Genomic DNA, 13637 nt, shown 5'->3' with positions numbered 1-13637 from the left:
TCCTCCCTCTTTTACGGATCGTGCTTTTCAAATTTGGAAGACTAAGGGTATTTCACGGTTTTTGGATTTATTTTTAGATGGTTCCCTTATGTCTTTTGAACAATTATCTAATAAATATAATTTATCAAGAATACATTTTTTTAGATATCTACAAGTTAGAAATTTCCTAAGTACTATACTTTCTTCTTTTCCAATGCTTCCTCCTACATACATTTTAGATACTACAATTAACCTTAATCCATGTCAGAAAGGTGCATCGGCTATGATTTATAATATTATTATGAAACTTAGGGAAGCTCCATTTGATAAGATTAGGGTAGATTGGGAACAGGAATTGGGGTCTATCATTTCCGTGGATGACTGGGGGCAGATTTTACAATTAGTCAATACTTCCTCTATCTGTGCTAAACATTCCCTAATTCAATTTCAAGTTGTTCATAGAGAACATATGTCCAAAGATAAATTAGCTCACTTTTATTCTCATATTAATCCTTTTTGTGATAGATGTCCGGGGCAGATAGCGTCTTTAACTCATATGTTTTGGTCTTGTCCTACTCTGGAAACTTTTTGGAGACACATTTTTAATATTATCGCAAAGGTATTGAATATAGATATCTCTCCTCATCCTATTACTGTTATCTTTGGACTACCTAAAATTTCCAGTAATCTTTCTCCTTCAGCCCGTAGAATGATTGCATTTCTTACTTTAATGGCGAAAAGATGTATCTTACAACATTGGAAAGAGCTTAACGCTCCAACCACCTTTTTTTGGTTTTTTCAGACGATATTATGCTTGAATTTGGAGAAAATTAGAAGCAATCTTTATGATTCCTCACTTAAATTTGAACAGACCTGGAGATCTTTTATTCAATATTTTCATTTAATGTAATTTTTTTTTCTTCTCTTTTTTGCTCCATATTTATATACCCTTCTTGTTTTTTTTTACTGTTTTTAACGGAGGTCGGGTTTGAGGACGTGATTTTAAGTTCTTTAACTCTACTTGGTTCCAAGTTAGCCCATTGCTTTGCTTTGCTTTTAGTTTAGTTGCACGGTGGGTTTTTTTGCGTTATTTTTTTCCCTTTTCTCTATTGATATTTTCTCTCTCTCTCTATATATATATAAAAATTAGTATACTATTATGTTACCTTAGTATGTTATGTTTAAATTACATTGTTTGTATCACTTTTTTTTCTGTATTAATATCTCCTGTAATTTTATTATATTCTAACAGTGTATTAGTGCCTATATGGCTTACCTTTTTGTATACTTATTCAATAAAAAGATTTAGAAAGAAAGAATAATCTGTTTTCCTATTTTTGCCACCAAAGTGAATAACTTCACATTTATCCACATTAAATTGCATCTGCCATGAATTTTATCCAAGTCACCCTGCATCCTCTTAGCATCCTCCTCACAGCTAACACTGCCGCCCAGCTTCGTGTCATCCGCAAACTTGGAGATGCTGCATTTAATTCCCTCATCCAAGTCATTAATATATATTGTAAACAACTGGGGTCCCAGCACTGAGCCTTGCGGTACCCCACTAGTCACTGCCTGCCATTCTGAAAAGGTCCCGTTTATTCCCACTCTTTGCTTCCTGTCTGCAAACCAATTCTCTATCCACATCAATACCTTACCCCCAATACCGTGTGCTTTAAGTTTGGACACTAATCTCCTGGGTGGGACCTTGTCAAAAGCTTTTTGAAAATCCAAATATACCACATCCACTGGTTCTCCCCTATCCACTCTACTAGTTACATCCTCAAAAAAGTGATCCCTCTTACCAATCAGCCAATGCTCTAACTTTCCTGTAATACCATGGGCTCCGAATTTAGTAAGCAGCCTCATGCAGCACCTTGTCAAAGGTCTTCTGAAAATCCAAATATACAGTATAACATCCACTGCATCTCCTTTATCTATCCTACATGTAATCTCCTCAAAGAATCCCATCAGATTCGTCAGGCAACCATGCTGATTTTGTCCTATCTTGTCCTATGTCATCAAGTACTCCATCAACTCATCCTTGACAATTGACTCTAACATCTTCCCAATCACTGAGGTCAGGCTAACTGGTCTATAATTTCCTATCTGCTGCCTTCCTCCTTTCTTCAAGAGTGGAGTGACATTTGCAATTTTTCAGTCCTGCGGCACCACGCCAGAGTCCATGATTTTTCAAAAGGCTTTCGACAAGGTCCCACACAGGAGATTAGTGTGCAAACTTAAAGCACACGGTATTGGGGGTAAGGTATTGATGTGAATAGGAAATTGGTTAGCAGACAGGAAGCAAAGAGTGGGAATAAACCTTTTCAGAATGGCAGGCGGTGACTAGTGGGGTACCGCAAGGCTCAGTGCTGGGACCCCAGTTGTTTACAATATATATTAATGACTTGGATGAGGGAATTAAATGCAGTATCTCCAAGTTTGCGGATGACACGAAGCTGGGTGGCAGTGTTAGCTGTGAGGAGGATGCTAAGAGGATGCAGGGTGACTTGGATAGGTTGGGTGAGTAGGCAAATTCATGGCAGATGCAATTTAATGTGGATAAATGTGAAGTTATCCACTTTGGTGGCAAAAATAGGAAAACAGATTATTATCTGAATGGTGGCCAATTAGGAAAAGGGGAGGTGCAACGAGACCTGGGTGTCATTATACACCAGTCATTGAAAGTGGGCATGCAGGTACAGCAGGCGGTGAAAAAGGCAAATGGTATGCTGGCATTTATAGCAAGAGGATTCGAGTACAGGAGCAGGGAGGTACTACTGCAGTTGTACAAGTCCTTGGTGAGACCATACCTGGAGTATTGTGTGCAGTTTTGGTCCCCTAATCTGAGGAAAGACATCCTTGCCATAGAGGGAGTACAAAGAAGGTTCACCAGATTGATTCCTGGGATGGCAGGACTTTCATATGAAGAAAGACTGGATGAACTGGGCTTGTACTCGTTGGAATTTAGAAGATTGAAGGGGGATCTGATTGAAACGTATAAAATCCTAAAGGGATTGGACAGGCTAGATGCAGGAAGATTGTTCCCGATGTTGGGGAAGTCCAGAACAAGGGGTCACAGTTTGAGAATAAAGGGGAAGCCTTTTAGGACCGAGATTAGGAAAAACTTCTTCACACAGAGAGTGGTGAATCTGTGGAATTCTCTGCCACAGGAAACAGTTGAGGCCAGTTCATTGGCTATATTTAAGAGGGAGTTAGATATGGCCCTTGTGGCTAGGGGGATCAGGGGGTATGGAGGGAAGGCTGGGGTGGGGTTCTGAGTTGGATGATCAGCCATGATCATAATAAATGGCGGTGCAGGCTCGAAGGGCCGAATGGCCTACTCCTGCACCTATTTTCTATGTTTCTATGTATACATCTATCCTATACCTTCCTCGTTTTTACCAGAAAATCATATGCCATTGCTGCTCTGCTGTCACCCCTGCCAGCACTTCCTTCCAATTTACTTTGGCCAACTTCTCTCTCATACCACTGTAATTTTCTTTACTCCACTGAAATACTGCTACGTCAGACTTTATTTTCTCCCTATCAAATTTCAAGTTGAACTCAATCATATTGCGATCACTGCCTAAGGGTTCTTTTACCTTAAGCTCCCCAATTACATAATACCCAATTGAGTATAGCTGATTGCCTAGTCGGCTCAACGACAAACTGCTCTAAAAATCCATCTCAACAAGTGCACACACGCAGAATGACAATTACCGAGCACGTTTTCACAATTATCCTTGCTACTAACATCTACACTACAAATAATTGAATTTCCAGGCTATTTCAAAGCCTGGCACACTGACTCCATGCGCACAGCATTCAACTAAGTACGTTAAATTCCTCCCAAAAAGAATTTTAGTGAAGAATGGATTCTACCACTATTACCCGTTATTCCATTGTTAAAAAGCAGACTATTAATTCAAATTTACAATTCCACAGCTACCATGATTGATCTGAATTCCGGTTTCTGGGTTATTAGTAACATGTACTCAGTGTCCATTTTATTAGGTACACCTGCTTGTTATTGCAAATATCTAATCAGCCAATCATGCAGCAGCAACAATGCATCAAAGCATGCAGACATGGTCAAGAGGTCAGTTGTTCAGACCAAACATCAAAATGGGAAAGAAATGTGATCTAAAGTGACTTTGCCTGTGGAACGATTGTTGGTGCCAAGCATGGTGGTTTAAGTATCTCAAAAACTGCCAATCTCTTGGGATTTTTACACACAATAGTCTCTAGAGCTTACAGAGGATGGTGCGAGAAACAAAAACATCCAACGAATGCAGTTTTGTAGATGAAAATGCCTTTTTAATAAGAGGTCAGAGGAGAATGGCTAGACTGATTCAAGCTGACAGGAAGATAACAAATAATCATGAGTGTAAATAGTGGTGTGCAAAGAGCAGCTGTGGATGCACAACATGTTAAACCTTGAAGTGGATGTGCTACGACACCAGAAGACCACATCGGGTTCCACGCTTGTATCTAATAAACTGGCCACTGTGTGTATATCACACCAATATTGATTAAAGTAAAATTATAAATAGAATTATGTGGACCTTACCTGCAGCTCCTGGAATAATTCTTTCAGGGTAGAGGTCAGTCAGAAATAGGCTGTTAATGAGTGTTGATTTTCCCAGACCTGACTCACCTATGTAGAAAAATACATCAAAATACATGGTCAGGTTTTCATACTAATATTCTTTCACAACTTTTTCTCACATTCACAACTTTAAGTCCCTGCAGAATTATATCAAAGATGAAGAAATAAAATATACCACAAGGTAGCTATAAAGTTCCACATTAAATTGTATTCCATGATAGAACATAGAATAGTACAGCACAGTACAGGCCCTTCGGCCCACAATGTTGTGCCGACCCTCAAACCCTGCCTCCCATATAAGCCCCCACCTTAGATTCCTCCATACACCTGTCTAGTAGTCTCTTAAACTTCACTAGTGTATCTGCCTCCATCACTGACTCAGGCAGTGCATTCCACACACCAACCACTCTCTGAGTAAAAAACCTTCCTCTAATATCCCCCTTGAACTTCCCACCCCTTACCTTAAAGCCATGTCCTCTTGTATTGAGCAGTGGTGCCCTGGGGAAGAGGCGCTGGCTATCCACTCTATCTATTCCTCTTATCTTGTACACCTCTATCATGTCTCCTCTCATCCTCCTTCTCTCCAAAGAGTAAAGCCCTAGCTCCCTTAATCTCTGATCAACAACAACTAGGCAGCTTCCCGGTAAATCTCCTCTGTACCCTTTCCAATGCTTCCACATCCTTCCTATAGTGAGGTGACCAGAACTGGACACAGTACTCCAAGTGTGGCCTAACCAGAGTTTTATAGAGCTGCATCATTACATCGCGGCTCTTAAATTCTATCCCTCGACTTATGAAAGCTAACACCCCATAAGTTTTCTTAACTACCCTATCCACCTGTGAGGCAACTTTCAGGGATCTGTGGACATGTATCCCCAGATCCCCCTGCTCCTCCACACTACCAAGTATCCTGCCATTTACTTTGTACTCTGCCTTAGAGTTTGTCCTTCCAAAGTGTACCACCTCACACTTCTCCGGGTTGAACTCCATCTGCCACTTCTCAGCCCACTTCTGCATCTTATCAATGTCTCTCTGCAATCTTTGACAATCCTCCACACTATCTACAACACCACCAACCTTTGTGTCGTCTGCAAACTTGCCAACCCACCCTTCTACCCCCACATCCAGGTCATTAATAAAAATCACGAAAAGTAGAGGTCCCAGAACAGATCCTTGTGGGAGACCACTGGTCACAATCCTCCAGTCTGAATGTACTCCCTCCACCACCACCCTCTGCCTTCTGCAGGCAAGCCAATTCTGAATCCACCTGACAAACTTCCCTGGATCCCATGCCTTTTAACTTTCTGAATAAGACTACCATGTGGAACCTTGTCAAATGCCTTACTAAAATCCATATAGATCACATCCACTGCACTACCCTCATCTATATGCCTGGTCACCTCCTCAAAGAACTCTATCAGGCTTGTTAGACACGATCTGCCCCTCACAAAGCCATGTTGACTGTCCCTGATCAGACCATGATTCTCTAAATGCCTATAGATCCTATCTCGAAGAACCTTTTCCAACAGCTTCCCCACCTCAGACGTAAAGCTCACTGGTCTATAATTACCCAGACTATCCCTACTACTTTTTTTGAACAAGGGAACAACATTCGCCTCCCTCCAATCTTCCGGTACCATTCCCGTGGACAACGAGGACATAAAGATCCTAGTCAGAGGCTCAGCAATCTCTTCTCTCGCCTCGTGGAGCAGCCTGGGGAATATTCCGTCAGGCCCCGGGGACTTATCTGTCCAAATGTATTTTAACAACTCCAACACCTCCTCTCCCTTAATATCAACATGCTCCAGAACATCAACCTCACTCATATTGTCCTCACTGTCATCAAGTTCCCTCTCATTGGTGAATACCGAAGAGAAGTATTCATTGAGGACCTCGCTCACTTCCACAGCCTCCAGGCACATCTTCCCACCTTTATCTCTAATCGGTCCTACCTTCACTCCTGTCATCCTTTTTTTCTTCACATAATTGAAGAATGCCTTGGGGTTTTCCTTTACCCAACTCGCCAAGGCCTTCTCATGCCTCCTTCTTGCTCTTCTCAGCCCCTTCTTAAGTTCCTTTCTTGCTTCCCTATATTCCTCAATAGACCCATCTGATCCTTGCTTTCTAAACCTCATGTATGCTGCCTTCTTCCACCTGACTAGATTTTCCACCTCACTTGTCACCCATGGTTCCTTCACCCTACCATTCCTTATCTTCCTCACCGGGACAAATTTATCCCTTACATCCCGCAAGAGATCTCTAAACATTGACCACATGTCCATAGTACATTTCCCTGCAAAAACATCATCCCAATTCACACCCGCAAGTTCTAGCCTTATAGCCTCATAATTTGTCTTTCCCCAATTAAAAATTTTCCTGTCCTCTTTGATTCTATCCTTTTCCATGATGCTAAACTCCAAATCAAAACTATCCATAATGGAACATCATTTGTCAGATTTGCCCTGAGCTATAAAGATGGCTGGTTTTGAGATTCAGTGTTATAGTAATATCCTTTGGGAAGAAGTTGGAAACACTAACTGAAACGTATGCTTCTAATCAAAGGGCTAAAAACAACCATCACAGAAAAGAATGGAAAGTGTTTTCAGTTTGAACCAACACTTTGAGGCTACCACATGCAACACACATCAAAGTTGCTGGTAAACGCAGCAGGCCAGGCAGCATCTCTAGGAAGAGGTACAGTCGACGTTTCCGGCCGAGACCCTTCGTCAGGACTAACTGAAGGAAGAGTTAGTAAGAGATTTGAAAGTGGGAGGGGGAGGGAGAGATCCAAAATGATAGGAGAAGACAGGAGGGGGAGGGATGGAGCCAAGAGCTGGACAGGTGATTGGCAAAGGGGATATGAGAGGATCATGGGACAGGAGGCCCAGGGAGAAAGACAAGGGGGGGGGGGAAGAGAAAACCAGGAGGATGGGCAAGGGGTATAGTCAGAGGGACAGATGGAGAAAAAGGAGAGTGAGAGAAAGAATGTGTGTAAAAAAAATAAATAACAGATGGGGTACAAGGGGGAGGTGAGGCATTAGCGGAAGTTAGAGAAGTCAATGTTCATGCCATCAGGTTGGAGGCTACCCAGACGGAATATAAGGTGTTGTTCCTCCAACCTGAGTGTAGCTTCATCTTTACAGTAGAGGAGGTCATGGATAGACATGTCAGAATGGGAATGGGATGTGGAATTAAAATGTGTGGCCACTGGGAGATCCTGCTTTCTCTGGCAGACAGAGCACAGGCATTCAGCAAAGCGGTCTCCCAGTTTGTGTCGGGTCTCGCCAATATATAGAAGGCCACATCGGGAGCACCGGACACAGTATATCACCCCAGCTGACTCACAGGTGAAGTGTCGCCTCACCTGGAAGGACTGTCTGGGGCCCTGAATGGTGGTAAGGGAGGAAGTGTAAGGGCATGTGTAGCACTTGTTCCACTTACACGGATAAGTGCCAGGAGGGAGATCAGTGGGGAGGGATTGGGGGGACGAATGGACAAGGGAATCGCATAGGGAGCGATCCCTGTGGAAAGCAGAGGTGGGGGGAGGGAAAGATGTGCTTAGTGGTGGGATCCTGTTGGAGGTGGCGGAAGTTACGGAGAATAATATGTTGGACCCGGAGGCTGGTGGGGTGGTAGGTGAGGACCAGGGGAACCCTATTCCTAGTGGGGTGGCGGGAGAATGGATTGAGAGCAGATGTGCGTGAAATGGGGGAGATGCATTTGAGAGCAGAGTTGATGGTGGAGGAAGGGAAGCCCCTTTCTTTAAAAAAGGACATCTCCCTCGTCCTGGAATGAAAAGCCCCATCCTGAGAGCAGATGCGGCGGAGACGGAGGAATTGCGAGAAGGGGATGGCATTTTTGCAAGAGACAGGGTGAGAAGCGGAATAGTCCAGATAGCTGTGAGAGTCAGTAGGCTTATAGTAGACATCAGTGGATAAGCTGTCTCCAGAGATAGAGACAGAAAGATCTAGAAAGGGGAGGGAGGTGTCGGAAATGGACCAGGTAAACTTGAGGGCAGGGTGAAAGTTGGAGGCAAAGTTAATAAAGTCAACGAGCTCAGCATGCGTGCAGGAAGCAGCGCCAATGCAGTCGTCGATGTAGCAAAGGAAAAGTGGGGGACAGATACCAGAATAGGTACGGAACATAGATTGTTCCACAAAGCCAACAAAAAAGCAGGCATAGCTAGGACCCATACGGGTGCCCATAGCTACACCTTTAGTTTGGAGGAAGTGGGAGGAGCCAAAGGCGAAATTATTAAGAGTAAGGATTAATTCTGCTGGATAGAGCAGAGTGGTGGGAGAGGGGAACTGATTAGGTCTGGAATCCAAAAAGAAGCGGAGAGTTTTGAGACCTTCCTGATGGGGGATGGAAGTATATAGGGACTGGACATCCATGGTGAAAATAAAGCAGTGGGGGCCAGGGAAATTAAAATCATCGAAAAGTTTAAGAGCGTGAGAAGTGTCACGAACATAGGTAGGAAGGGATTGAACAAGGGGGGATAAAACCGTGTCGAGGTATGCAGAAACGAGTTCGGTGGGGCAGGAGCGAGCTGAGACAATAGGTCTGCCAGGACAGGCAGGTTTTGGATCTTGGGTAGGAGGTAGAAACGGGAAGTGCGAGGTGTGGGAACTATAAGGTTGGTAGCAGTGGATGGGAGATCCCCTGAGCGGATAAAGTCGGTGATGGTGTGGGAGACAATGGCCTGGTGGCTACCACATAAAAGGATTGATAAGGGTCTGCAAACTTCTCCCAGAATGCTACAAGAAAAGGAGATTAGTTGTGACTTAACTGAAGGTCTGAACCTCCAGCATTAAATTCAAAGTACATTATCAAAGTATGTATATGTTATACAACCTTGAGTTTCCTCTCTTAATAGGCAGCCATAAAAAAAACCTAAAAGAACCCATTTAAAAAACAAAGACATGTAACACTTCATTTTAGCAGTTCTGTAAGAGCAGTCTGTTGTGCTTTCAGCCTGTATGGGTTTGAGCTGAGATAAGGAGCTTCGCTGTTCAACTTAGGGAATGTGGTGTCAGCCAATCAAGATAGTGGAATTAGGAGAAGGTTCCAGAGAACTCTGAGCAGAGAGATGTTTGTGATGGACACCAGTGTGGATAGAGGGGTGTTTTTTGGTGGGAGCTGGGAGAGAACAGGAGGGAAGATGGCTGAGGAGGCTGTCTCTGTTGCACAAGGTGCTTTGTGCAGATGAATGGCTTCAAGGAGGAAGGACCAATACTCTGTGGAAGAGCCTGTTTGTTCGAGATGGATTTCAAGTGACATTCAGAAGGTGGTGTGCGCTTTCACACAGACTGAGGGTCCAGTGCACAAGTTAAAGACAATTTCAAATTGAGCTTCAACTTATGTGCACACTTGACTGTTCAGTTATGATGGGGCCTTTTGTTTCTTTAACAACTGATTAAGTTAACATTCTTAAATATATTTTCTTTGTAACTGTATGCAGTGTACATCCTGTAATTTCTTGCTGACAGGAGGGAGCAATAAGCTACACAGCATTCACACAAATTGGGGTTCGGGTGGGCAAGACATCCCAACCTCACAGGTTTGGCAGGACCCAGGTCATATCTACCCTAGACATACAGAGTCTGAGAAAAGTGGTTTTCACACAGCTGAGTCAGAGGCTGTTAGCAAGGGACGGCCAGTAAAAAGGAGTTTCATACAAAATGAAACTTACAGGATGGAACAGGTACAACACTACAAAGTAACAATCTCTCAGTTTCACTGGGTGATAGTAATAAATTGGGAAATTAGCCTGCTTTATAACAACCCAATGTCTTAGTGGTTTAATAAATTGGAAGCAACAAGACAGTAGGTTGTGGTGAAATAAGAAAGGAACAATGCGACCTCGCCAAGACATCCCCAGTAATATTCAAGATACTTTCATAAAAGATAGCTGAAGGCCTGAATTAAGACAGGGAAATACCTAAGCAGTACGACTTGATCATGAACTATTAACTTGCAGCTCCCCTAAATCTGATTAGCTTATTAGCAATAGCTGGGCTCTACACAGCCAAAACAGAAAATGGAGGTGTTACTATGGAAGACAGTTGTGCTGCAATATGACAAAATTAGACAAAATGCATCAGGTTTGGACTGGTCTACTGATTTCATCTCATCACTTAGGACAGGAGCAATAGGGGAGAGATGGACTTGGAAACTGAACTTCTTAGCAATCAACCCAACAAACACATGAAGACCCTAGAATCAGCACTTACAACGTTACTTCAAACAAAAGGAAGCGACAAGTATGACCAAAACTAACTACCTCATGCATTGATGAGCAGTATACCATGAAAGGTGTTAGTGTTTGCATATTGTGTTTGCAATCAGAGCTTGAGTAAAGCCAACTCCATCTTATACCAGTTGTCAAAGCAAGTGTGAATTTAGAACTACTATATCAAATCTTGATGTGTTTAATGAATACACAGAGTACAATTCCCATCTGAACTAACAGCTTCAAGTATTTCATTTTGACAGTTTGGGATGACACATCTGGCAGGATTAGTGATCCCTGGCCCAGATGCAGGGATAGGTAGCTCCTACCTATCCTAACCCTGGAATCTTGGTACTAACAAAGAGACAAGTTGAAAATCAAATTAATTATTAATGGACACAAAAAGCATGCCTGAGTGGTTAAGCAAAAAATGAATAAAGGAGAGTGCAAGGTGATGCAATTTAGGAAAATCAGAACTACTTGCATAAACTGAGGTAAATGAGTGAAGGATTTGAGAATACATGTGAAACCATTAAAGTAACACTGGAAGTCAGCACATTAATTAACATGGAAAAAACTAAAGATGTAAAGATTCACTTTCTTGTCACATGTACATTGAAACATACAATGAAATGCGTCAATTGTGTCAAATCAAATTAGCAAGAATTGTGCTGTGGGTAGCTCGCAAGTCATTACACTTCCAGCACCAACCGGGGTTGCCCACAACTCTCAAACTCTAATCAAGTCTTTGGAGTGTGAGGGGAAACTGGAACACCCAGAGAAAAACCGCAGTCCTGGCAAGAAAATATAAACTTTTTACAGACAGTGGTGGGAGCTGACGCCGAATGATGGTGTTGTAAAGCGCCAACTGCTCCGCGACCATGCCACTTATCATTCTTATTCAGACGATTTTGTTTTACAGCATTTGATTCTACAGAACTTTGGCCAGTTACCACCTTCTTACTGTTGCAATGATTTCCAAGTCAGAATGGGAAACCTAGTATGAAATAAAGCAAAGAGAGAAAAGGAAAAAGAAAAAAACAAATTGATATATGACAGTAATAAGAATAGAATACAATACTGTCTAATCACTGCGGGAGATCACCTGGAAATCAGGGATCAATGTGATTGGAAATACATTTATAATTCTTCATTGTATAAGGTACAGAGGTTGTGGCAGGGCTCTGTTCCTGTGAACTATTGATAACACAGACACAAAATGAGTTTCCACATGCCAAAAGATGCCTGCAGTGCTCAACAACCTGCAAGTCCACAGTGATGAAGGGCTTTGAGGGGTTGGTGATGAAACACATCAACTTCTGCCTGAGAGCGACTTGAATTTGCTCCAATTTGCCCACCAAAGCAAGTCTGCAGCAGATGCCATCTCACTGGCTCTTCACTCAACCTGGAACACCTGGACAGCTAAGACACATACATCAGGATGCTCTTTACCTACTACAGCTAAGCACTCAATGCCATCATTCCCTCAAAATTAATCAATAAGCTTCAAAGTCTGTTCTCAATACCTCCTTGTGCAATTGCATTCTCGATTTCCTCATTTGCAGACTGGAATTAGTTCGGACTGGCAACAACATCTCCTCCACAACCTCGATCCAAGTGTACCAAAAGGTTGCATGCTTAGTCCCCTGCTCTACTCACTCTACACCTATGACCGTGTGGCTAAGTACAGCTCCAATACCATATTCAAGTTTGCTGATAACACCACTGCTGTGTGCAAAGGCAGTGATGAATCAGCATAGAGGAGGGAGTTCAAAAATATGGCTGAGTAGTGCTACAACAACCACTTACTCAATGTCAGCAAGACAAAGGAGATGATTATTGACATCAGGAGGAAACCAGAGGTCCTCATCAGAGGAAGAATGGGTCAGCAACTTTAAATTCCTTGGGGTTACCAATTTCAGAGGACCTGTCCTGAAGAAAGCATGGCAGCACCCCTACTTCCTTAGGAGTTTGCAAAGATTTTGCATGACATCTAAAACTCTTGACAAATTTCTATAGATGTGTTTTGGAGACATTCATTCTTCTTGCTGCTGCCATCAGGAAAGTGCTACAGGAGCCTCAGGACTCACACCACCAGGATCAGGAACAGTTATTACCCCTCAGCCATCAGGCTCTTTAATCAAAGGGGAGAATTTCAACTCAACTTCACTTACCCCATCATTGAAACATTCCCACAACAACTGGACTCAGTTTCAAGGACTCTTCATCTCACGCTGATGTTATTACTTATTTTTACTTTCTTTCTTTTTGTATTTGTGTACGGGGTCTCTTTTTTTTGTATGTTAAATTTAAAATGGCTTCTTTGTTATGTTAATCTTTTAAATTGCTGTGTATGTATGTTATGTTAAATGCTGAGAAAGTCTCTCCCTAGACATTTGCTTGGGTTAATACAGACAGCAGGGTGCTATTAGCCAATGGGTATTCATGTTATCATTCTTCTGGTGATAATGCTGTCTCATATGACTGGGAATGGGGTCCTTTGGCGGGGAGTCGGAGGAGAGACGGAGAGGACGGCGGACGTGCGGAAAGGTTCCAATCGATCACTCCGGGCGGTCCCGAGCCGCGGGTCGACGGGGCCCAGGTGGTTGTCAGGAATTTCTGAGCTCCAACTTGTGCACGAAGAACTTGGACTTTGATAAGTCTGGCACCTTTTCTTTCCAATTACTTCCTTTTCTGTATCGAACTTGTATTAATTTCATAGACTTAGTAATACCTATAAAGTGTACCTGGTAAAACGTACTGTGTGTGCTGGCTGATGATTGATGTTTGGGATTGATTCGGGTGGCAGTGGTA

General features: G+C 42.7%; 1 protein-coding gene across 2 annotated transcripts in view; it reads right to left on the bottom strand.

Moving 5' to 3' along the window:
* The window catches only part of septin2 (septin 2), a 115737-nt gene that overhangs the window by 66463 nt on the left and 35637 nt on the right, over positions 1–13637 (bottom strand). For both annotated transcript variants that reach the window (XM_063046220.1, XM_063046221.1), the window contains exon 4: positions 4553–4639. In XM_063046220.1, the coding sequence (XP_062902290.1) occupies positions 4553–4639 (87 nt within the window). The remainder of the gene's footprint in view (positions 1–4552; positions 4640–13637) is intronic.

The sequence above is a fragment of the Mobula hypostoma genome, chromosome 4, assembly GCF_963921235.1.
Source record: "Mobula hypostoma chromosome 4, sMobHyp1.1, whole genome shotgun sequence".
Taxonomy (NCBI): Eukaryota; Metazoa; Chordata; class Chondrichthyes; order Myliobatiformes; family Myliobatidae; genus Mobula; species Mobula hypostoma.
This window is presented reverse-complemented; position numbering and strand designations above follow the sequence as displayed.